General features: G+C 45.7%; 1 protein-coding gene and 1 pseudogene across 7 annotated transcripts in view; one reads left to right on the forward strand and one right to left on the reverse strand.

Annotated features, from left to right (window-relative positions):
• SPIRE1 (spire type actin nucleation factor 1) overlaps window positions 1-8,863 on the forward strand; it is a 215,264-nt gene extending 206,401 nt beyond the window's left edge. For all 7 annotated transcript variants that reach the window (XM_034944069.3, XM_034944070.3, XM_034944067.3 and 4 more), the window contains 5 exons: window positions 868-1,005; window positions 2,216-2,286; window positions 2,842-2,869; window positions 2,963-3,099; window positions 5,478-8,863. In XM_034944069.3, the coding sequence (XP_034799960.1) occupies window positions 868-1,005; window positions 2,216-2,286; window positions 2,842-2,869; window positions 2,963-3,099; window positions 5,478-5,736 (633 nt within the window). In that variant the 3' untranslated portion in view covers window positions 5,737-8,863. The remainder of the gene's footprint in view (window positions 1-867; window positions 1,006-2,215; window positions 2,287-2,841; window positions 2,870-2,962; window positions 3,100-5,477) is intronic.
• Window positions 3,013-5,462, reverse strand: LOC117976865 (high mobility group protein B3-like; annotated as a pseudogene).
• Window positions 8,864-22,897: the final 14,034 nt, after the last annotated feature.

Raw genomic sequence — 22,897 nt, forward strand, 5'->3', positions numbered from 1 at the left:
TTTGTAAAGGTGTGCTGATGTAACTGATCACTAAATAATGCTTGTCAGTAAAAATTACTAACCATCTTCTTTTGGCTATTCTGGGTACCACAAATGAGTTTTAAAAACAGGGCCAGGCTAGGCATGGTGGCTCACGCCTGTAATCCCAGCACTTTGGGAGGCCGAAGTGGGCAGATCACTTGAGCCCAGAAGTTCAAGACCAGCCTGGGCAACATGGTGAAACCCCATCTCTGCAAAAAATACAAAAAAATTAGCTGGGCATGGTGGCATGCACCTGTAGTCCCAGCTACTTGGGAGGCTGAGGTGGGAGGATCACTTGAGCCCAGGAAGTCAAGGCTGCAGTGACCCATGATCGCATCACTGCCCTCCAGCCTGGGTGACAGAATGAGACCCTGTTGTGGAAAAAAAAAAAGGACCACTGTAGATTTGCTTTTTATCTATTGGTATATAATGTACAACACAACACTAAGTAATGTCTTTTTCATAAGTGTAGAAGAAAACTGACACAAAATTGGTTTAGAATAAAATTTTTTTCAAGATTTCAAGCCCTGCTTGAAATATTTCAATATAGCCCTGCTTAACGGAATAGAGTTACTTGAGTCAAAATACCTGAGCAAACGTGAGGAACTTTCATTTATTGGAAATTTCAGTAGATCACTTGGTCCCCACATGTTTTCTGCCATCTTTAGTCTTAGTGTAATTGGAAATGATGTGGTCCCCAGAGGGAGCCAGCTCTGCCCCAGTGGTCATTGGGAAACCTGTTTTCTTCTCTGAAGCTACTAATCAGGTGTCTGATCTGAAGGGAAATTTTGCACTTCCAGAACAGGGGGTAGGAATCTCTTATTCACGTGACATTTTGAATTTCAGGAGGAATTCTGCTACCCAGTGGAATGCCTCGCTCTTACTGTGGAAGAAGTGATGCATATTCGCCAGGTCCTGGTGAAGGCAGAGCTGGAAAAATACCAACAGTATAAAGACATCTACACCGCCTTGAAAAAAGGAAAGGTAGTGCTGTTTAAAGTTGATTGATCAGAAGAGTAGAAGGATGGCCAGTCCCATGCATAGTCTCCTGGGAGAGTTATCTGCTAGCCAGGTGGCACAGACTTTGAGGGGATTTGGGATGTGTGATGTTCATATCCTAGTAGACAGTACATGTGCTGTCTCGTTCACAAGAGGGGGCATTTTTGTTTCTGCCTTAGAAATCAAAACTGGAAGGTTTTCAAGCAACCATAACAAATATCGATATGTCTTCCTAAAACCATGCATGTGGCCAGGCATGGTGGCTCATGCTTGTAATCCCAGCACTTCGGGAAGCTGAGGCGGGCAGATCACGAGGTTGGGATATCAAGACCATCCTGGCCAACATGGTGAAACCCTGTCTCTACTAAAAATGCAAAAATTAGCTGGGCGTGGTGGTGCGTGCCTGTAATCCCAGCTACTCGGGAGGCTGAGGTGGGAGAATCACTTGAACCCAGGAGGTGGAGGTTGCAGTGAGCTGAGATTGCGCCACTGCACTCCAGCCTGGTGACATAGTGAGACTCCGTCTCAAAAAAAATAAAAAAGCCATGTGTGCATTTAGTCATTACACTTTTAAAGGATCTGTAAAGAAAATGTATCTGAGAAGGCCGGGTGCCGTGGCTCACGCCTGTAATCCCAGCACTTTGGGCGGCCTAGGCAGGCGGATCACAAGGTCAGGAGATCGAGACCATCCTGGCTAACACAGTGAAACCCCATCTCTACTAAAGGTACCAAAAAATTAGCCAGGCCTGGTAGCAGGTGCCTGTAGTCCCAGCTACTCAGGAGGCTGAGGCAGGAGAATGGCGTGAACCCAGGAGGCAGAGCTTGCAGTGAGCCAAGATCATGCCATTGCACTCCAGCCTAGGCGAAACAGTGAGACTCCATCTCATAAAAAAAAAAAATGTATCTGAGAAACAGAGGAGGGTTTTTCAGAACCTTCTGCAGATTCCTTCCATGATGAGGAGACACTTAAGAGCTGTGGCCTTTTATTACCTTTTAAAATAGAATTACAATTAAATACAGAGCTACATTATCAGCATCACAGAGCCAGCTGTTATAAACAGGATTTCTGAATTGTCTTCCTCCTCTTGTCTGTTCAGCTTCCCCTATATATAGATGTAAAGCATATTCAAACATGGATATTAGGAAATTTGCTGTTGGCAATGTTTTTTTTTCCTCTTAAATTTGTATTTTTTAGCTCTGCTTTTGTTGCCGAACCAGGAGGTTTTCCTTCTTCACTTGGTCTTATACCTGTCAGTTCTGTAAGAGGTAAGGTATTTTGTAATTGATGAAAAGATAAATTTAACAGTCGTAAGAGAAATACCAATTACCTTCCTTATTTCACCATCTTTCTAAACAGGAATAAAATTAGAAATGACTCACTCTGTTACGTTACCTTGTGCTATCCTTGTAGGTTAGGAATATTGATTTCTTAAGAGAGTGAGCCAAATATTTATTTGATATTGAACCTAGAAAATGTTTCTCTGTATGTTACTTCTTTTACATAACTAAGATCATTCTAATAATATGTCATGTTTGAACAGAAAAAAAATAAGATGTGATTATCATGTGATCCCTGGATAGACAAATAAGAAAATTCCAAACACATGTAAGTTGATCCTTTTATAGGAGACAGTGTAAGAGTTAAGTTCTGTAGATTATCTTTTTGGCAATTCAGTGTGTCAATTTGTTACATTCTAATAGAAGAAGGGAGAGTTTTGCAGTTTATTGTGGAAACTTACAACTGTACTGCCATAGGCTTCTCTAACTCCCAGTTGCGTCCCCTGGTATCATGCCAAATAACATTTATGATTTTGTTTACAGGCCGGTGTGCTCACAGTGTTGCAAAAAGGTAAGCTAAGCTTGGTTCATTTATACTTGTGTTCCTTTTAGTGACTGCCTCTTTAACGGTACTGCTCATTGTCAGTTTTATTTGGGATAATAGATGCGGCTGCCCTCCAAACCATACTCCACTCTTCCTATCTTTTCATTGGGACCTTCTGCTCTGCAAAGAGGGGAAAGTAGTATGAGGTCAGAAAAACCCTCCACTGCCCATCATCGGCCACTTCGGAGCATTGCCAGGTGAGCAAGGGGCCTGGGTTGTCAAACCATCCTTTGCAGAAGAAGAGTTCTACTCTTGAGGACTGTGGTAGAGTGTTAGGGTTTTGGCTCGAGGGGTTTTTATTGGTTTGTTGGTTGGTTTTAATACAGTTTTTACACACAAATCTCCAAAACTTCCCCAAAGGTAACTTTTCAAGGAATAATGGCTAGCTACTTGAAAGATACTTTCATCACAGAGTTTATATTTTTTTCTACTTTAGAAATAACTATTTTACTGTGTCCTGTAAGAGTCATCTTTAAAACTGACCTTGTTTTCAATGGAGTTGAAAATTGGAATGTAACAGTCTCATCCTTTCCTCCTTGTCTAGTTTTGAAAGGAATCTGTTTAATCCTGTTTACAATGTTCTGCCATAGCTTTGACTGACTTTACTATTATTGTAAAGGCAGAAATAAAGCTTTATGCCAAGAGCTAATAATTTAAAAGAAAAAACATCACCTGAGTATCAGTCCCTTTGCATTTAGTGCAGGGTAAGTTTAGTGTTGGGCCTTAAGAAAGATGGAAGGAGGTAGGCCAGCTCAAGCCTCAAGCTGGCAGGGCCGAGAGGCTGGGCTTTGATCTACCAACCACATGTCCTGGCTCTGTGGACAGCGAGGCGAGGAAGCTGTGAGCCCAGCATGAACCTTGTGCCTGAAACGTCTGCCTCTGTGCTTGGGCTGCCTCCTCTGAGACCTCTGGGTGTGAATTTTCAGTGAGCTCAAGGCAGTGCACATAACAGCTGCTACAGTTTTCCATACTTAACTCTGAACGTACTATAGACTACCCATTTATATCCTGTTTGGTTTAGTTAAAATAGTAAATAAGTAGATGATTCCTGGTTATTTCAGACATTCCTGGAAATATTTATTATGATGTTGGTCTGGTTATCTCCAGCTCCTTGGAATCCCAATAAATAATCGCACAAATACAGGGAATTGTTGGGGAGGGAGAGGCTTGTTTGATAAATACATAAATGATGAGAAAACTAGTCAAAATTTAGTTTTTAGGATGTGTCATGGGATTAAGATAAATTTACTTGAATTTCCCGTAGTCTGACCTGCCATCTACAGTTAGCTAATGTTCATTGGGAATCAGATGAATACCCTATTTTTCAAGAATTCTAGAAGGGTGGTTAAGAGTTTTTAGTATTATTTCTTTTTTTTTTTTTCAGATGAACAGTCTCTTATTCATCCTCCTCCTCCTCTGCCTCCTCCCCTCCTTCTTCCTTTTCATCTTGTTCATCTTCATCTTCCTCTTCCACCTTTTTCTGGGCAACTTTAGCAGGACCCTTTTCTCCATCAAACTTTCCTTTCAACTTATAGTCAGAAACATCCTTCTCATACTTCTCCTTCAGCTTTGCCGCCTTAGTGGTGTAAGGCTGCTTTTCACTGTCATTTAAGTTATTCCACATCTCACCCAGCTTTTTTGCCATGTCTCCAATAGAGATGCCAGGGTTTATGAATTTGATCTTGGGGTGGAATTCTGAACAGAGCAGGAAGAATCCAGACGGTGGCTTTTTCGGGGCATTAGGATCCTTCTTCTTGCCTCCCTTAGCTGGTCCATAATCCTTCATTTCCCAGTGGTAGTGTACTTATCCACCTTTGCCATTTCATCAAATTTAGACTTCTCTTTCCCAGACATTGTCTTCCACCTCTCAGAGCACTTCTTGGAAAATTCTGCAAAATTGACAGAGACCGCTGGGCTCTTCTTCTTATGTTCTTCTCTGCACGTCTGCACAAAAAGGCATAAGCAGACATCTTGCCCTTTGGTTTCTTGGGGTCACCTTTAGCCATCCTGACTGTATTGTTCGATAGTCTGGGCAGTGCCTGTCTTAATAAGACATGTTTTCTGCTTTCTTTCCTTTTCTTTTTTTGTTTTTTGAGACAGAGTTTCGCTTTTGTCACCCTGGCTGGAGTGCAGTGGTGCCATCTCAGCTCACTGCAACCTTCACCTCCCGGGTTCAAGCGATTCTCCCGCCTCAGCCTCCAGAGAAGTGGGGATTACAGGGGCCCACCACCATGCCCAGCTATTTTTTTTTTTTTTTTTAGTAGAGACTGGGTTTCGCCATGTTAGCCAGGCTGGCCTCCAACTCCTGACCTCAGGTGATCTGCCTGCCTCAGCCTCCCAAAGTGCTGGGATTACAGGCGTGAGCCACCGCACTGGGCCTCCTACTTTCTTTTCTAAGTAATATTTTTTAGCCTTGTCACCAATAAGAAATTTTTTTAGAAGGACATATGATTAAATCACTCATCCATTCCATGATGTTTTGACAACAAATTTACTTTTTTTTATACATATTTTCTTAATATTGCAGCAGACCTATAAGTAGCAATGCTGGGCTTCTGTTTTGTTTTCACCCCAGGTTCTCCTCAAAATCTAAGTCTACGGACAAATCAGATGAAGAACTCCAGTTTCCCAAAGAGTTGATGGAGGACTGGAGCACCATGGAGGTGTGTGTGGACTGCAAGAAGTTCATTTCGGAAATCATCAGTTCAAGCCGGCGCAGTCTGGTGTTGGCCAACAAAAGGGCCCGATTGAAAAGGAAAACGCAGTCTTTCTACATGTCCTCGCCAGGCCCCTCGGAGTACTGCCCTTCAGAGAGGACGATCAGTGAGATCTGAGCCTCGTGCCTTTCAGCTGCTTTTGTGCTTCGAGTCAGCGTCCGTGCGCGAGGACACTGAGCCGGGCTGGCTCTCCTTTCTGTGGTTTTATTTAATGGGCTTGAATTTGCATTAGATCAGATTTTTGCCGCATCACATTGTTCCACAGACTGAATGCTGTGTTCGTATCGATTGATGAAACGTGACAGGTCCGCCAATTGCTCGTTTGCACTGAGAGAGGACAACAGTTTGAAACTTACTTTTGTGTGTGTGTGGCTTTGGAAGCCAGTAGCTACTTCCTTAGTTCAGTTCTTTACTGTTCCTCGAATAATCTCCTGACTAAGGCAAAAAAAAAAAAGCTTCTCCTACGAGAATCAGTCTAACAGAGATGCCGATGTCAGCACAGCCCTAAGCAGTAAGTCATATTGGCATTTCCACGTGACTGTGTTTCTATCCCGTGTACAGAGAGATCCAGAGCCCTACACTCCACGACCTGGGGGCTCACAGCACAGAACCTAGAAGCACCTGCTGACACTCTTCAACTGATTTTTACATGTTGTTGCTTGGAGATAAAAATTACATAAGGGACTTTATGCCTGCATTCTAGTGCAAAACATCTGAAGAGCTGTACACCCACAAGGGTGACTATTTCCCCTGAGTGGCCGTGTTGTCCCAGTGCCCTGGTTCAGTGTCTCCTGAGTGGATGACAGGTCTTCATTCTCTATCTTGAATGTATTATGGTTACTAATAGTTTTATAATGGAGGTCTAAGAATTAAAGTTGTGTGGGAGTTTCAGGACAAAGGAAGGCTAAAAGTTTGTCAAGACGTTGAGCGTATTTTGGTTACCTATGAGAAGGGTTGTGACAGTGTACAGTGGCAGCTGTTGGCCACGCTGCAGAAATGAGCTGGAGCTCATGGGTTTTCAGCTACATTTTTCATAACTTTATAGTACATCCATCTTGAGTAAATTAAGCCACAATTTGGTACCTAGGGTCTCAAACTAAAATTTATTTTTATAAATGAATTTTAAAAGAAAAAATATCTACTTCTTTTAAAGTTAGAAGAAAATTAACCTGCTGACAGGCAACATTTTTGGGGTGCTTTCTGCACTAGTTTTCCTTGTAAATGATTTGAGTGAGTAGGTTTGGTTTCTGACGAAAGTAGACTGGAGGGTAGCATTGTATGCCTCAAATGTCTCAGTGTGTTTGGCTCATACGTGGGCTATACTTTATTATTTTGGTATGCTTACAAATGACTAACCAATCAAATTGTCATTAATGTTTGGAAAATCTGTTAATGCACATGCACAATAATTTCCTGAAAGCCATAGGACATGTCTGTAGTCAGCACCACGATAGCACCGTTTCATGAAAGGCATGGCGGCTGCATTTCATACCACATCAAAATACAGTAACATTTCTATACTAAATTAACAGTAATACCTCAAAACTGCTCCGGTAGTAGTTTTTAATGGATTGAAATTTACAGTTTAGTAAAAGGCTTAAAATTACTTATACTTATGAAATAAACTTTACCAGTTGACTAAAATAATGCATGTTAACAGTTGGTCTGTATTTGCATGTAAAAGTGGGCCACCAGAGAACCCTTATTGATTACTTAAGTGTTTACATTATTTTAAAGACTCCTGTTTAAGAGCTTTCAGAATTGTACTGGGTGAATCTCATTTATAAAACTTCCTAAGAGACTATCTGAACTCTATACTCCAGACAGTTAGGGGGGAGTATAAATCTACCCCTTTTGATGACCCCAGGCTTGAGTTTTTAAAATGACTACCCAGAAGGGCACAAGGGGGAAGGAAATGGTATTTGTATATGTATATAAATATGCACCTAGGAGAATGTGCTTTTTAAAATAATGACTACTGTTTTTATTAAAACATAAGAAACTACACCCCCAAAATAAGACTTTCATTCACATTCACAAAGCAAACATCTAGTACATGTCTTTCACTTCACTTTATGATAGTGTATTGGATGATTTGGGCATTACGATCACCTCTTACCACAGCACGGAACATACATTCTTCAACAGCATTAACGGAGTTTGCCAAGTGCATTAAAGAGGTCACGAGGAGGGTACGTTCATATGAAACAATCTGCAGAAAGTGGGGTAGGAAAGGGCACATGGCACAGTTAAAGTTGTAGAAATCAAATTACTATCATTTTTTGTTGCCAAAACAAAGTCTTACATTTAACCCCCCTTTGTACCACCCCCCTCCACACTTCACGTCAGCTACATAGTTTCCACAGGGTAATTCACTAAGAGCTTGTGGAGCTTGGTTTTAAAATCCTTAGCCTGGTCTGACTTTAGGCATAGCTTCCAGTTCTTCCTTCCTTGTCCTGGTTTCTTGTTCAGCTTTTACTTCTAATCCAACAACAAAAGAAATGTCTGGCTGGTCTCAGCTAGAGTCTGATGTGTCTTAGAGCATGTGTGCGTATCTGAACCATCATCCCTGCTCTCATCTCAGCTCCCTCCAGTCCTGAGCACCGGTTCCTTTTGTCCCATACGTCATGAAGTCACACTATTGGGAAACCTGTGCTTCCCTCTCCATGGCTTAACTCCCTGTCAGTGTCGGAGTGTATAAGAATGCTTGTAAATACTGTAATATATTTATTAATATTTGAAAGGCATTCATTCAGTGGACAGTGGGAATTAACTCTCCCAAGGCAAGTGAAAATGAATGATTGACGTACGTTGATTTAACAATCTTACTAGATTTTAATTCTTAAGGATTTCAAATGAAACCAGAAGGTGGTTATGTAAGAGGCTTAAAATGATCTTATGTTTAAAGAGATTCTGTTATTAGCACCATGAACTCGTACTATGAAATTTTTAAGCCTTTTATTTTTCTAACTATATTACTGTAGGACTGGATATTAGGTGTCATATAGGAAACACAAAAGTTATTGCTGTTTGCTAAAGCAAAATAGCAGAAAATTTTGTATATGCAAAACTGTTGAAGGACCATAGAGAAATGTGTACTACTGACGGGGCTTTTACTAGGCTTCCTGCGTGTGTAAAAGTCAAGGTATTGCTGGCATTCAGGGTGACATGATGGTACTAAATGTTTTCCATTAAAGTCTTCTATTTTAAAATTTAGAGAAAAATAAAATGGCTTTCCATCAGACTTTCTGTGTTGAGTTGCTATCGTAAGACGGTGATGTCTTTTGGTAATTAGCTGTCAGAAATCACCTCAATTGGGAAGGCAGGGTACTTTTATCAGCAGCCTGTGATCTTTGAAGAAATACAGTCTAGGCCGGGCATGGTGGTTCACGCCTGTAATCCCAGCACTTTGGGAGGCCGAGGCAGACGGATCACCTGAGGTCAGGAGTTCAAGCGATTCTCATGCCTCAGCCTCCCAAGTAGCTGGGATTACAAGTGCCCGCCACCATGCCCAGCTAATTTTTGTATTTTTGTACATGGTGGCCAACATAGTGAAACCCCATCTCTACTAAAAATACAGAAATTAGCCAGGCGTGGTGGTGTGCTCCTGTAATCCCAGCTACTGGGGAGGCTAAGGCACAAGAATCGCTTGAACCCGGCAGGTGGAGATTGCAGTGAGCTGAGATTGTGCCACTGTACTCCAGCCTGGGTGACAGAGCAAGACTCCGCCTCAAAAAAAAAAAAAAAGAAAAAGAAAAACAGTCTACAAGGACCGCACTGGAAAAATTAACATGTTGTCACAAGTGATAAGCAGCCATGAGTAGGAGAGTAAAATTACGTAAAGAGTACATAACATTTTATTATGTGTCACAAATATGGAGACAAATCCTGTGGGAGATGGAGGAAGCTTTCTTTCACAGCTTCCTGGAGGCGTAATTGATAAAGCAGAAAAGCCTGCACAGCTCAATAAGCAATAAGTCATATTGGCATTCCCACGTGACCATGTTTCTATCCCGTGTACAGAGACATCCAGAGCCCTACACGCCAGGACCTGGGGGCTCACCACACAGAACCTAGAAGCACCTGCTGACACTCTCCAACTGATTTTTAAATTATTGTTGCTTGGAAATTAAAAATACATAAGGGACTTTATGCCTGCATTCTAATGCAAAACATCTGAAGAGCTGTACACCCACAAGGGTGACTGTTTCCCCAGCCATGCACAGACGTGTCCCACCCCATCATGTGTGGCTTCGTGGCGCTTCACAGGTGCGCTGCATTTTTACAGTTTGTGGCAGCCCTGCAGCAGGCAAGTCAGTCGGCAGCATTTTTCCAACAGCTTGTGCGCACTTTGTGTGTCTGCATCACATTTTGGTAGCTCTCCCAACATTTCAAGCTTTTTCATTATTACTCTGTCTTTTATGGCGATCTGTGATCTTTGATGTTACTGTTGTAATTGTTTTGGGGAGCCATGACCTGTGCCCATATAAGATGGCAAACTTAATCGATAAATGTTGTGTGTGTTCTGACTGTTCCCCCGTCTCTCTTCCCCTCTCCTCAGTCTCCCCGTTCCCTGAGATACAATATTGAAATGAGGCCAAAAGCCCTACAGTACAGTGGCTTCTAAGTGTTAAGTGAAAGAAACAGTCGAAAGTCTCTCGCTTTAAATCAAAAGCTAGAAATGATTATGCTTAGTGAAGCAGGCATTCAAAAGCTGAGATAGGCCCAAAGCTAGGCCTCTTGCACCAAACAGCCAAGCTGTGAATGCAAAGAAAAAGTTATTGAAGGAAATTACAAGTGTTACTCCATCGAACACTAATGATAAGAAAGCAAGCTGTGTGTGGTGCATGCCTGTAGTCCTAGCTCCTCAGGAGGCTGATACAGGAGGATCGCTAGAGCCCAGGAGTTTGAGGCTGCAGTGAGCTATGATCACACCACTGGATTCTGTTCTGGGTGACAGAGAGAGACTCCATTTCTTTAAAAAAAAAAAAAAAAAAAAGAAAGCAAAACAGCCTTATTTCCTGGTATGGAGAATGTTTGAGTGGTCTGGATAAAGATCAAACCAGCCACATTTCCTTAAGCCAAACCTAATCCATAGCAAGGCCTTAACTCATTTCAATTCTTTGAAGGCTGAGAGAGGTAAGGAGGCTGCAGAAGAAAATTTGAAAGCTTGCAGAGGTTGGTTCATGAAGTTTAAGGAAAGAAGCCATCTCCATAACATAAAGTGCAAGGTAAAGCAGCAAGTGCTGATGTAGAAGCTGCAGCAAGTTCTCCAGAAGATCTAGCTATGATCTTGAAAAAGGTGGCTACACTACACATTTGCAATGCAGATGAAACAGAAGATGCCATGTAGGACTTTCATAGCTAGAGAACAGTCAATGCCTGGCTTCCAGGCTTCGAAGGCTGACGCTCTTGTTAGGGACTAATGTAGCTGGTGACCTTACGTTGAAGCCAGTGCTCATTTACCATTCAGAAAATCCTAGGGCCCTTGAATCTGAAGCTAAATCTACCTATACCCTGCCAATGACTAACAAAGCCTCGGCAGATGACAGCAGATTTGTTTACAGCAAGGTTTACTGAATGTTTTAAGCCTACTGTTGAGACCTACTGCTCAGAAAAAAAGATTTCTTTCAAAATATTACTGCTCATTGACAATGCACCTGGTCACCCAAGAGGTCTGATGGAGATGTACAAGGAGACTGTTGTTGTTTTCATGCCTGCTAACACAACATCCATTCTGTAGCCCATGGATCAAGGAGTAAGTTTTACTTTTACTTAAGAAATACACTTCATAAGGCTTTAGCTGTCACAGGCAGTGGTTCCTCTGATGGATCTGGGCAAAGCACATTGAAAACCCTCAGGAAAGGATTCACCATTCTAGATGCCATTAAAAACATTGGTGATTCATGGAAGGAGGTCAAAATGCAACATGAACAGGAGTTTGGAAGAAGTTCATTCCAAGACTTCAGTAGAGGAAGTAACTGCAGATGGGGTGGAACTAGCAAGTGAACTAGAATTAGACATGGAGCCTGAGGATGTGACTGAATTACTGCAGTCTCATGAGAAAACGTAAATTGCTGAGGCATTGGTTCTTGTGAATGAGCAATGTGGTTTTTTAAGAGGAAATCTACCAGCGAAGATGCTGTGAACATTGTTGAAGTGATCAAAGATTTACAGTAGTGCATACTTAGTTGATAAAGCAGCGGCAGGGTTTGAGAAGATTGACTCAGATTTTGAAAGTAATTCTACTGTGGGTAACATGCTGTCAAACACCACTGCATGGTACAGAGAAATTTTTCATGAAAGGAAAATGCAGTTGATGCAGCAAACTTCATTGTTTTGTAGAACGTGTCCCTCAACAGACATATTCCTCAGATACGAGCAGAGGAAAGTTCTTGTGTTTTTATCTTAACTAAGAATGCATGGTTTACCTTCTAAATATCTTACACATTACATAAAGTTGAGTTTTATATTAATCCATTTACATAACCTGTTCCCTCAGTTGCCAGACATTTCTTAGGAGCCCCTTCCTCTGAAGTTCCTCTGTGATATGTGTATGTCAAGATACTTGTGTGTATGTGTCCAACTCATAATCCACATATCCAGTGACTAAGTCCAAGTCATAATCTTTGACTCGTGCTTCCTGTATTGCAGATATACAAAGAATTTGGATACCATAAGTAGGAAAAGCTTTGGGTAACACATATTTAACTTTTTTCTTACCAGCTCCAGTTGAGGAAAAGATATGTACAGTTGTAAATCATAGTCTACAATTTCATAAAGAAAACTACCTTTAGGAAAGGGCTTGATTGCACACATGAGTTATTTAAAGACTCCTTGGCCAGGCATGGTGGCTCATGCTTGTAATCCCAACATTTTGGAGGCCAAGGCGAGTGGATCAGGAGTTCGAGACCAGCCTGCCCAACATGGTGAAACCCTGTCTCTACTAAAAATACAAAAAATTAGCCTGGCGTGGGGGTGGGTGCCTGTAATCCCAGTTACTCAGGAGACTGAGGCAGGAGAATCGCTTGAACCCGGGAGGTGGAAGTTGCAGTGAGCTGAGATTATGCCATTGCACTCCAGCCTGAGCAACAAGAGAGAAACCCAGTCTCAAATAAATAAAGACTCCTGATATCGCTGCAGAATGTGCAAGTGCTCGCACCAGGCACATTCACACACACATTGATTATAATGCTAATAAAAGGCGTGGTGCTTCCCTCCTATTAGCCAAAGGCATGCGAAAGCTCTCCCTTTGCCCACCCCAAAAAGTTTTAAGAGCTAAGACCTTAATATAAAGCTCTAGGCCGGGCACAGTGGCTCATGCCTGTAATCCCAGCACTTTGGGAGGCCAAGGTGAGAGGACTGCTTAAATCCAAGAGTTGAAGGCCAGCCTGGGCAACATGGCGAGACCCCCATCTCAAAAAAAAAAAAAGGCCTCTGCCTACACGAATCAAATGTTCAGATGCAGGCCGGGCGCAGTGCCTCACGCCTGTAATCCCAGCACTCTGGAAGACTGAGGTGGGTAGATCACTTGAGGTCAGGAGTTCAAGACCAACCTGGCCAACATGAGGAAACCCCGTCTCTACTAAAAATACAAAAATTAGCTGGGCATGGTGGCGCGCACCTGTAGTCCGAGCTACTCAGAAAGCTAAGGCAGGAGAATCGCTTGAACCTGGGAGGCGGAGGTTGCTGTGAGCCGAGATTGCGCCACTGTACTCCAGCCTGGGTGGAAAAAAAAAAGTTCAGATGCAGTTACCTGGAAGACTGAATTTTCACCACTATTCCAGCTCATCTTGTTAACATACACATGGTGTCTAGTATGTTAGCCATTGCCGTGCAGGGCACTGCAGCTGTGCTCCCGATACTGGTGGCTGCCTCGGAGCCCGTTTGATGGAAGCAGTGACAGCAAGCGCTCCAGAACTGACAGGACAGCGCTCCGGAAATGTGGGGCATCTGGAAGTTTATGTCCTCAGGGCTTGAGAGCTGAAGAAGCATCTGCATGTTTGACACAGCTTAGTATTCAGATTTCTTTTGGCACCAAGAGGGCCAGACACTGTGGGTCCCGTGCTGGGAATGGTCACAGCCGCTGCAATGAGGCAGGTTGTCTGTGAATCGAGGGCATGCGGCTCACTTGAAGCTTGCCCGTCTTGTATACATTCTTCTTTGCTTTGGGGCTGCCTTCTGACTGCAGCAATCATCTATCTGTTGTCCCTGATCTGCCTCCATCCCTAACCCCCTTCCCTAGGGTGACAACAGAAAGCTTCACATCCCAATTCCTCCCAGCAGCGAGTTTTTAGGAGAGTAGAAAGCCAAAGATGAGGATTTCTGCAGCTCTAACCTGAACCTCAGGCTCGTGAGCAGACACTGTGTGGAGCCTCTAGGGAATAGTGTGGCCGAGGAGGGAGCGAGCCCACGTCTGCACAGGAGAGCCTAACGAGCAATGCAGCTTCTACAGAAAAGTCACTGCTTTTTTTTTTTTTTTTTTTTTTTGAGATGGAGTTTCGCTTTTGTTGCCCAGGCTGGAGTGCAATGGCGCGATCTCGGCTCACTGCAACTTCCGCCTCCCCACGCCCCCCACCCCCCTCCCTCTGGTTCAAGTGATTCTCCTGCCTCAGCCTCCCGAGTAGTTGGGGACTACAGGCGCCTGCCACCACGCCGGCTAATTTTGTATAAAGAGACGGGGTTTCTCCATGTTGGTCAGGCTGGTCTCAAACTCCCGACCTCAGGTGATCCGCCCACCTCAGCCTCCCAAAGTACTGGGATTACAGGCGTGAGCCACCATGCCCACCCAGTCACTTCTTTTTCTAAGAGAGAGGGTCTCACTCTCAGCCAGGCTGGAGTGCAGTGGTTCAGTGGTGCAAAGCTGCTCACTGAAGTCTTGAGCTCCTGGGCTCAAGCGATCCTCCCTCATCAGCCTCCTAAGTAGCTGGGACTACAGGTGCATGCCACCATGCCTGGCTAACTTTAAAAAAAAAAAATGTAGCGACAGGGGTCTCCCTATGTTGCCCAGGCTGGTCTGGAACTCCTGAGCTCAAGCGATCTGCCCACTTCGGCTGCCCAAAGTGCTGGAATTACAGGTGTGAGCCACCATGCCTGGCCACTTTCTGTGTGTGCTTTTGTTTGTTTGTTTGTTCGTTTTTGTTTTTTGAGATGGAGTCTCACTCTGTCACCCCGGCTGGAGTGCAGTGGCACGATCTGGGTTCACTGCACCTTCCGCCTCCCGGGTTCAAGCAATTCTCCCGCTTCAGCCTTCTGAGTGACTGGGACTACAGGCACACACCACCAATGCCCAGCTAATTTTTGTATTTTTACTAGAGATGGGGTTTTGCCATATTGCCCAGGCTGGTCTTGAACTCCTGAGCTCGAGTGATCTGCCCGCCTCCGCCTCCCAAAATGCTGGGATTACAGGCATGAGGTACCGTGCCAGGCCTTAAAGTGATAAAACTTTCATCTTAAATATCTCAAAGGGAAAAGAAGCCTAAGAATTCAGCTTGCCCACCAAGGGGAACATGACTCGAGAGAAGAAGCCACTAGGGGGGCATCCACCACAATCTCAAGGTTGCTGCAGAAGGCAGATGCACAGAATATCGGCTTGGACCAGGGGCTCTGGGTGTGACTGGTTGGACACTGCTCCAGGTGCAGCAGCTGCAGTGAGGGACGCCTCTCTACTCCAAAGTAATACTCAACTAGCAAAATGGCTTTTTCAAGACCTAGAACCTTTTGTCCTGATGACTGAAAAAAACTAGTCTGTAATTAGCAAAGTAGATTATTTCTCGGCAACACCTAGTTTTCAAGTATCTGGAATGGTTCTAACTAAACTGTGCTCCAGCATGGCAAAACTGTGCTCCAGCGTGGCAACAAAACAGCTACCTAACACTGGGATAGCTCCTGAGCTTTTATGAATTTGTCTCTTCGAGTATAAAGCAAGAGTGTGCCAGGCACAGTGGCTCACGCCTGTAATCCCAGCACTTTGGGAGGACGAGGAGGGCAGATCACCTGAGGTCGGGAGTTCGAGACCAGCCTGACAAACACAGAGAAACCCTGTCTCTACTAAAAATACAAAATTAGCCAGGCGTGGTGGCGCATGCCTGTAATCCTAGCTACTGGGGAGGCTGAGGCAGGAGAATCGCTTGAACCTGGGAGGCGGAGGTTGTGGTGAGCTGAGATCGTACCATTGCACTCTAGCCTAGGCAGCAAGAGCGAAACCCCGTCTCAGAAAAAATAAATAAATGAAATAAAGCAAGTGTGTTAGACTAGGTGTTCTCCAAGGTCACTTTCAACTAGGAGAGAGATTCAGGATACTGTGTGAACAACCAGTACTACACAGGCATCAACAAGTAAAGACACTTGAAGCCTGAGCCAGTGTGACTTGAGAAACAGCGTGTAATCCAAGCCAGCCCTTCACTAAAGTGAAGTGTGAAATGACTGATACTTTCTAAGCATTATTTCTGTGTTGATGACAAACCTGATTATGAATATTACATGAAAGTAAGGAAAGTGCAAAATGTGCTGCACTTATTCGAAACTGGAGGCAAAGGCAAATTCAGTTTTACTAGTTGCTACAAAGAACCTGGCTCCATCTCTCAAAATTAAAAAGAAAAACCTCAGAAAGATGAGTTGACTTTTTAAAAAGGGACACAGCCCCTTACATCAGCCGTTGGGTGTTAGTACCAGTGGTTCATCTCTGGATCCTGTTGGAGAGAAAGACCTTATCTGCCTTGGCCATAGCAGACACCTGGTGTTTTTGTTCCCACAGCGTAGTGTGCGCTTCCTATTGGAAATGTAAAGAGAAGCCGGTGACTGTCAGGTGCGCGCACACAGCAGGCTCTTCTCCTCCACTTGGCGTATGTGGCAACCCTAGTTGCGCTAAAAGGAAACACAAGTAAAGACAACTCTTGTTCTCCAGCTTGGTCAAGGATAGCGAGCACCGCTGCAGGTAGTCCCTGAGATATGCACCTCTCATGTATATTAATGAGATCCTGGCAGGGAGACTTCACGCTCTGGCCCTCAGTGCCAAAGTCTCCATCGCTGCCTGAACTCCTCACTAAATTTGATCTCTATGGCCAGCTTTTATTTAGAGCTGATAAGACACATGGCCACCCTTCGGCAGGAATCACCCACAACCTCTCACCTGACAGGCCGTCTCAGCTCTCTTTAAATGTATCTAGGACAAAGCAGAGCTGATTCTCTGTGAAGTTCCATCTTTGAATAGGTCAAAGAGTTGGGAGTTGTGCCCTCGTGTCACTTCTTCCCGTTGCTGACTTGCTGGTGCTGTCCACGGGGTTCTGCAGAGCATGCCTGCTCCCCCTGCCAAGTGGCTCCCTCACGTCGCCTCTTCCTTCCCACTCCTCCCTGCAACACGTCCCACTACTTATGGCTTCTGCATTTCATTTTTTCCATTGTACCACCTAACATTCTACTACATTGTTCCATGAACACAGGCATCTTTGTCAGATTGCTTCACTTGCTGTATCCCCAGCTTCTGAAAATAATTCCTGGCATGTAACAGGTGCCTAATAACTGTGGAGGGAATTACTGACTGAATGAGCAGGTTAATACGGACATGAGAATAAGTGATACATACAAAGATGGAACCATCAAGATGTCTTCAACTGACATGGTGTGTTAACTGTGCAGTTCAACAGATAAATGCAACACGCAGCCCCATGTCTTTAAGTCAGGAGTACAATTCTAAGTCAACAAATTACTGCAGCCCTAAAACAGCTCATTAGAATAGAGAAGGCCAAGTCAGCAGCTCATGCTGTGAGCATGGTTGACTTGTGCCAGTCTGGGCTTTCTACCTCCCGCTTGAAAATGCCACTCGTCACACATTCCTCTTGGCTCTACCCACCACTAGAACCCAAGTCGGGGGACCTGCACAGCCCTGCCTCCCAACCTGGCTTTTCCCATTAACAAACTGATGTGCAGAAGAACAGGGATCCTGAAGACCTGTCATCAAAGCTGCTTTATGAATGCAAAGGGATTTATTAGTACAGAGCTTGTACTCATTAATTTTTTACTACTTGCCTCTTTTGAGTGTGGTAGTTAACTCTTAAGGGTAATCATACGGCTGGGCGTGGTGGCTCACACCTGTAATTCCAGCACTTTGGGAGGCTGAGGCGGGTGGATCACAAGGTCAGGAGATGGAGACCATCCTGGCTAACATGGTGAAATCCCGTCTCTACTAAAAATACAAAAAAAATTAGCCGGGCGTGGCAGTGTGTGCCTGTAGTCCCAGCTGCTGGGGAGGCTGAGGCAGGATAATGGCATAAACCTGGCAGGCGGAGCTTGCAGTGAGCTGAGATCGCACCACTGCACTCTAGCCTGGGCAACAGAGTGAGACTCCATCTCAAAAAAAAGAGTAATCATACAAGTTTTATTACTGCACGGCAAAAGAAAGAAACAGAGTGGAGAGACAGCCTGCAGAATGGAAGAAAATATTTGCAAACTACGCAACCAGCAGGGGACTAAGATCCAGAGTTTACACGGAACACAGGGATAACAGCAAAATAGCCCAATAATAAGGTGGGCAAAGGACATGAATAGACATTTTTCAAAAGAAGACATACAAATGGCCAACAAGCATATTTTATTTTTTAATTTATTTTCTTTTTTATTGAGACAGGGTCTCACTCCCATCACCCAGGCTGGAGTGCAGTGACACAAACACGGCTCACTGCAGCCTTCACTTCCTGGGCTCAGGTGATCCTCCCACTACCACCTCCGAAGCAGCTGGGACCACAGAGGTGCACCACCACGCCCGGCTAATTTTTTGTGTTCCTAGTAGAGATGGGGTTTTGCCACCTTGACCAGGCTGGTCTCAACTCCTGGGCTCAAGCAATGTGCTCGCCTCGGCCTCCCAAGGTGCTGGGATTGCAGGCCTGAGCCACTGCACCTGGCCCAACCAGCATATTTTAAAATGCTCAACATCGGCCAGGCACTGTGGCTCATACCTGTAATCCTTGCACTTTGGGAGGCCAAGGGGGACAGATTATGAGGTCAGGAGTTCGGGATCAGCCTGGCCAACATGGTGAAACCCTGTCTCTACTAAAAATACAAAAAATAGCTGGGCATAGTGGCAGGCGCCTGTAATCCCAGCTACTTGGGAGGCTGAGGCAGGAGAATCGTTTGAACACAGGAGGGGGAAGTTGTAGTGAGCTGAGATCACAACACTGGACTCCAGCCTGGGCGACAAGGCAAGACTCCATCTCAAAGAAATAAAAAATAAATAAAATGCTCAACATCACTATCATCAGAGAAATGCACATTAAAACCGCAATGAGATACCATCTCAAGCTAGTCAAAATTGCTATCATTGAAAAGTCAAAAAAATTATAGACATTGATAAGGATGTGGAGAAAAGGGAATGCTTATATACTGTTGGTTGGAATGCAAATTAGTACAACCTCTGTGGAAAACAGTATGGAGTTTTCTGGTTTCTTTTGTTTTAGCTTTTTTGAGATAGGGTCTAACTGTCTTGCCCAGGCTGTAGTGCAGTGGTTTGATCATGGCTCACTGCAGCCTCAAACTCCTGGATCAGGTGATCCTTCCGCATCAGCCTCCTGAGTAGCTGGGACTACAGGCACACATCACCATACAATGCAGAAGGTATAAGCAGTGGGACGTGTTGCAGGGAGGAGTGGGAAGGAAGAGGCGACGTGAGGGAGCCACTTGGCAGGGGGAGCAGGCGTGCTCTGCAGAGCCCCGTGGGCAGCACCAGCGAGTCGGCAATGGGAGGAAGTGACATGAGGGCACAACTCTCTCTCCAGCTAATTTTTGATCCAGCAATCCCACCTCTGGGTATCTACACAAAGGAAAATAATTCATAAAAATACCTGCAATTTTGTTTATTGCAGCACTATTCACAACGGCAGGGACATAATCAACCTGAATGTACATCAGTGGACGAAGGGCTAAAGAACACATAGTATATGCTCAGTGGAAGACTCCGAGGGTGAGAGGGAGGTGAGGAGTGAGAAATTACCTAATGTGTAATGTACACTATTTGGGTGATGGGTACACTAAAAGCCCAGACTCCACTACGTGACAGATCCATGTATCAAAACTGCATTTGGCGGGGCGCGGTGGAATCACACCTGTAATCCCAGCACTTTGGGAGGCCAAGGCTGGGTGGATCACCTGAGGTCAGGAGTTCTAGACCAGCCTGGCCAACATGGTGAAACTCCATCTCTACTAAAAATACAAAAATTAGCCTGGCAGGGTGGCAGACACCTGTAATCCCAGCTATTTGGGAGACTGAGGTAGGAGAATCGCTTGAACCTGGGAGGTAGAGGTTGCAGTGAGCCGAGATCATGCCACTGCCCTTCAGCCTGGGTGACAGAGTGAGACTCCGTCTCAAAACAAGACAAAACAAAAAATGCCTTTGTACCCCTTAAATTTAAACAAAAATAAGTGTTAAAGTTTGATTAACGATTTTATACCAGTTAGGCTGAAGTAAACATTAAACTTTCAAATGTGTCATATTAAGATAATTTGGCCAATAATAAAATAAGGAAAAATATGAAAATAAACTTTATGACATTATTCTATGCTTATGTTACTATTAATACATAGTTTTAGAAACTTTGCTTTTCAGTAGCTGACCAATGCCAGTTTTCCAGGGCTTACTGTACGCAAGCATCCTGCTCAGCATCCCATTCTCTCCTCCCACACTCAACTCTCACACAGATGCTATTAACGGCCTCTTTTACAGATGCAAAACTTGGGAATAATAACGTAGTCATTTGCTTAAGGTGAAACCACTAGCCCGGCATCAAGCTGAGGCTGCAGCTGCCCTCGGGCCGCCTTCGGGCAGCTCTGACTCCAGGCGGTTCTCCCGTCACCAAAGCCCTTAGAGAAGACCCAGGATCATGAGCGCAAAAGCAGGACATCTGCCTTGGCACGGAAGAACTTTGAGCCCAGGCTGGTCAAATACATATGCGAATAGTTTAAAAAATAGTTCAAGGCAACATAAATCTCTAGGAATTGATGGTGATGGTGGGCTGTGGCGCTGTGGGCCGGCGCCGGAGGGACAGCTCCGCAGAAGATCTGAGGTTGGGCTCAGAGGCGCCACCGCTGCCCGCCTGCATCAGTCACCCGTGCCGGTGCCTCGGCCTTGCTTTTGACCTTTTTCAGAAAGGGACGAGAACCCTCCCTAGCTTTCTAATCAAGGGACTTTATGACAGGAATATTTTTGGAGTAGTGTAAGAAGTGGGACAGCATGAGTGAGAGGCCAGACAGAAGGTGACTGTGCAGACAAGTACGAGGCGGTGCGTTCACTGCCTGCATAACAGACGACCCCGGGCTCTGCAGGAGGTGATGAGCATTTACGGGAGCAGCTCTGGCGGGGGATCCCGGCCTGGGCCTCGCACGAGGTGGCAGTGGAGATGGCAGCGGGACCCGCAGCCTCCGGGGGCTGCACCCGGGCTGGAGGATGGCGTCCGCAGTGGCCACTCTGAGGGCCCCTCCAGGGTCCTCCAAGCCTGGCGGAGTGACCATGTGCGGGCCGGCCGGGCTCGCGCCGCACATCTCCGGACTCGGCCTCCCCTCAGCTCCCAAGCCCCGCGGCCCGGCTTCCGCAGCGGGCACGCGACACGCAGGCAAGGTCACAGAGTGGCAACGCCAGGGACGAGTACGCGGAGCAGAACGGGGCGGGGAAACCCAGAACTCAGCCTAGATGCTGGAGGAAGGTGCCATGTCCAAACAGCCCCGAGAGAAAAGGCAGGAGGAAGACGTCGGCCGGCCGGGGACCCGGGCTTTGTGTTTGGGAAATGGGAGCAGCACTTATTAGAAATGGGGAAGGACAGCCGTGTGGCGGGAGGAGCAAGCCCGTTTTCTGTCTGTTCACAGGAGATGCAGGGGCGCCTGTAAGAGAGGCTGCAGCCCCAAGCGGTGGCACACACCTGTGGTCCCAGCATTTGGGGACAAGGCTGAGGTGCAAGGATGGCTTGAGCCCAGGAGTTTGAGACCAGCCTAGGCAACATAGTGAGGCCCCGTCTCTTAAAAAAAAAAAAAAAAATACTGGCCGGGCGCGGTGGCTCACGCCTGTAATCCCAGCACTTTGGGAGGCCAAGGCAGGCGGATCACGAGGTCAGGAGATGGAGACCATCCCGGCTAACACGGTGAAGCCCGGTCTCTACTGAAAAAAAAAATACAAAAAATTAGCCGGGCGTGGTGGCGGGCGCCTGTAGTCCCAGCTGTTGGGAGGCTGAGGCAGGAGGATGGCGTAAACCTGGGAGGTGGAGCTTGCAGTGAGCCAAGATGGCGCCACTGCACTTCAGCCTGGGCGACAGAGCGAGACTCCGTCTCAAAAAAGAAAAAAAAAAAAAAAAAAAAAAATTAGGTGTGGTGGCACGGGCCTGTGGTCTCAGCTACTCAGGAGGCTGAGGCGGAAGGATCACCTAATACCAGGAGGCGGAAGCCGCGCGCTACTGCACTCCAGAGCCAGACTATGCCTCAAAATAAATAAACAAATAAATAAAAAAGACTGAGGCCAACAGGCAGCAAGTGCACTGCAGTTCCTGCTGGCGAAAGTCCCGGACCCTGCGCACGAGCAGCACTGGGTGCCCTCAGGGCCACGGCCTGTGGGCTTCGATGGGAGCAGTAGGCCGCCCGAGGGGGCGTTTCTTCCCAGTGGCGGGCCGGCCAGCACGGGTGCAGCGCCGCTTCCGGTGCCCCACAACACTGCTTGGCCACTGAGGCCGAGCCCTGCGCAGTTTTCCCAAACGAGCTGCCTGCGGCCTTATCAGACCACACTCACCTCCGTGCACATGCACATTCCACGGAGAGAGCTGCATGTCTGCACCGAGTCCGTTTCTGGCCGGCGGGGCAGGGTGGCCTCTGGCTGCCGTTCGGTCGCACTGGAACCGCCTGCTCTCCTCTTCCCCTTCTCACCACTGCGCTTGACTCCTTTTCAAAACAAAGAATGAACCTATTTCCAACCAACACGGAAGTTACGAAGACAACTTTACACTAATTAAAATCAACTACTACTACTTTCTTGGTTTAAGAACTGACCACCTCAAGAAAAACTTCTTAAAATTTATATATATTGGAGAGCATAGAATAACCACAACGCACGCAGGTGCTTGTTTTTACCCCACTTTGGTCACCAAAGGTTTGAAGTGGCTGGAGTCTGACATTTACGACTGTCCTCGCCTAAAAAATGTGATCGTGCCCCCAAAATACGCAGGGACCTCTGCGTGCCCCAGCCAGTGTGCGACCCTTTCTCTCCATCCCTGCTTCAGAGATGGTTTCCAGATCCCGCGTTTGCTTGTTT

The sequence above is a fragment of the Pan paniscus genome, chromosome 17 (assembly GCF_029289425.2).
Source record: "Pan paniscus chromosome 17, NHGRI_mPanPan1-v2.0_pri, whole genome shotgun sequence".
NCBI classification, from domain to species: domain Eukaryota; kingdom Metazoa; phylum Chordata; class Mammalia; order Primates; family Hominidae; genus Pan; species Pan paniscus.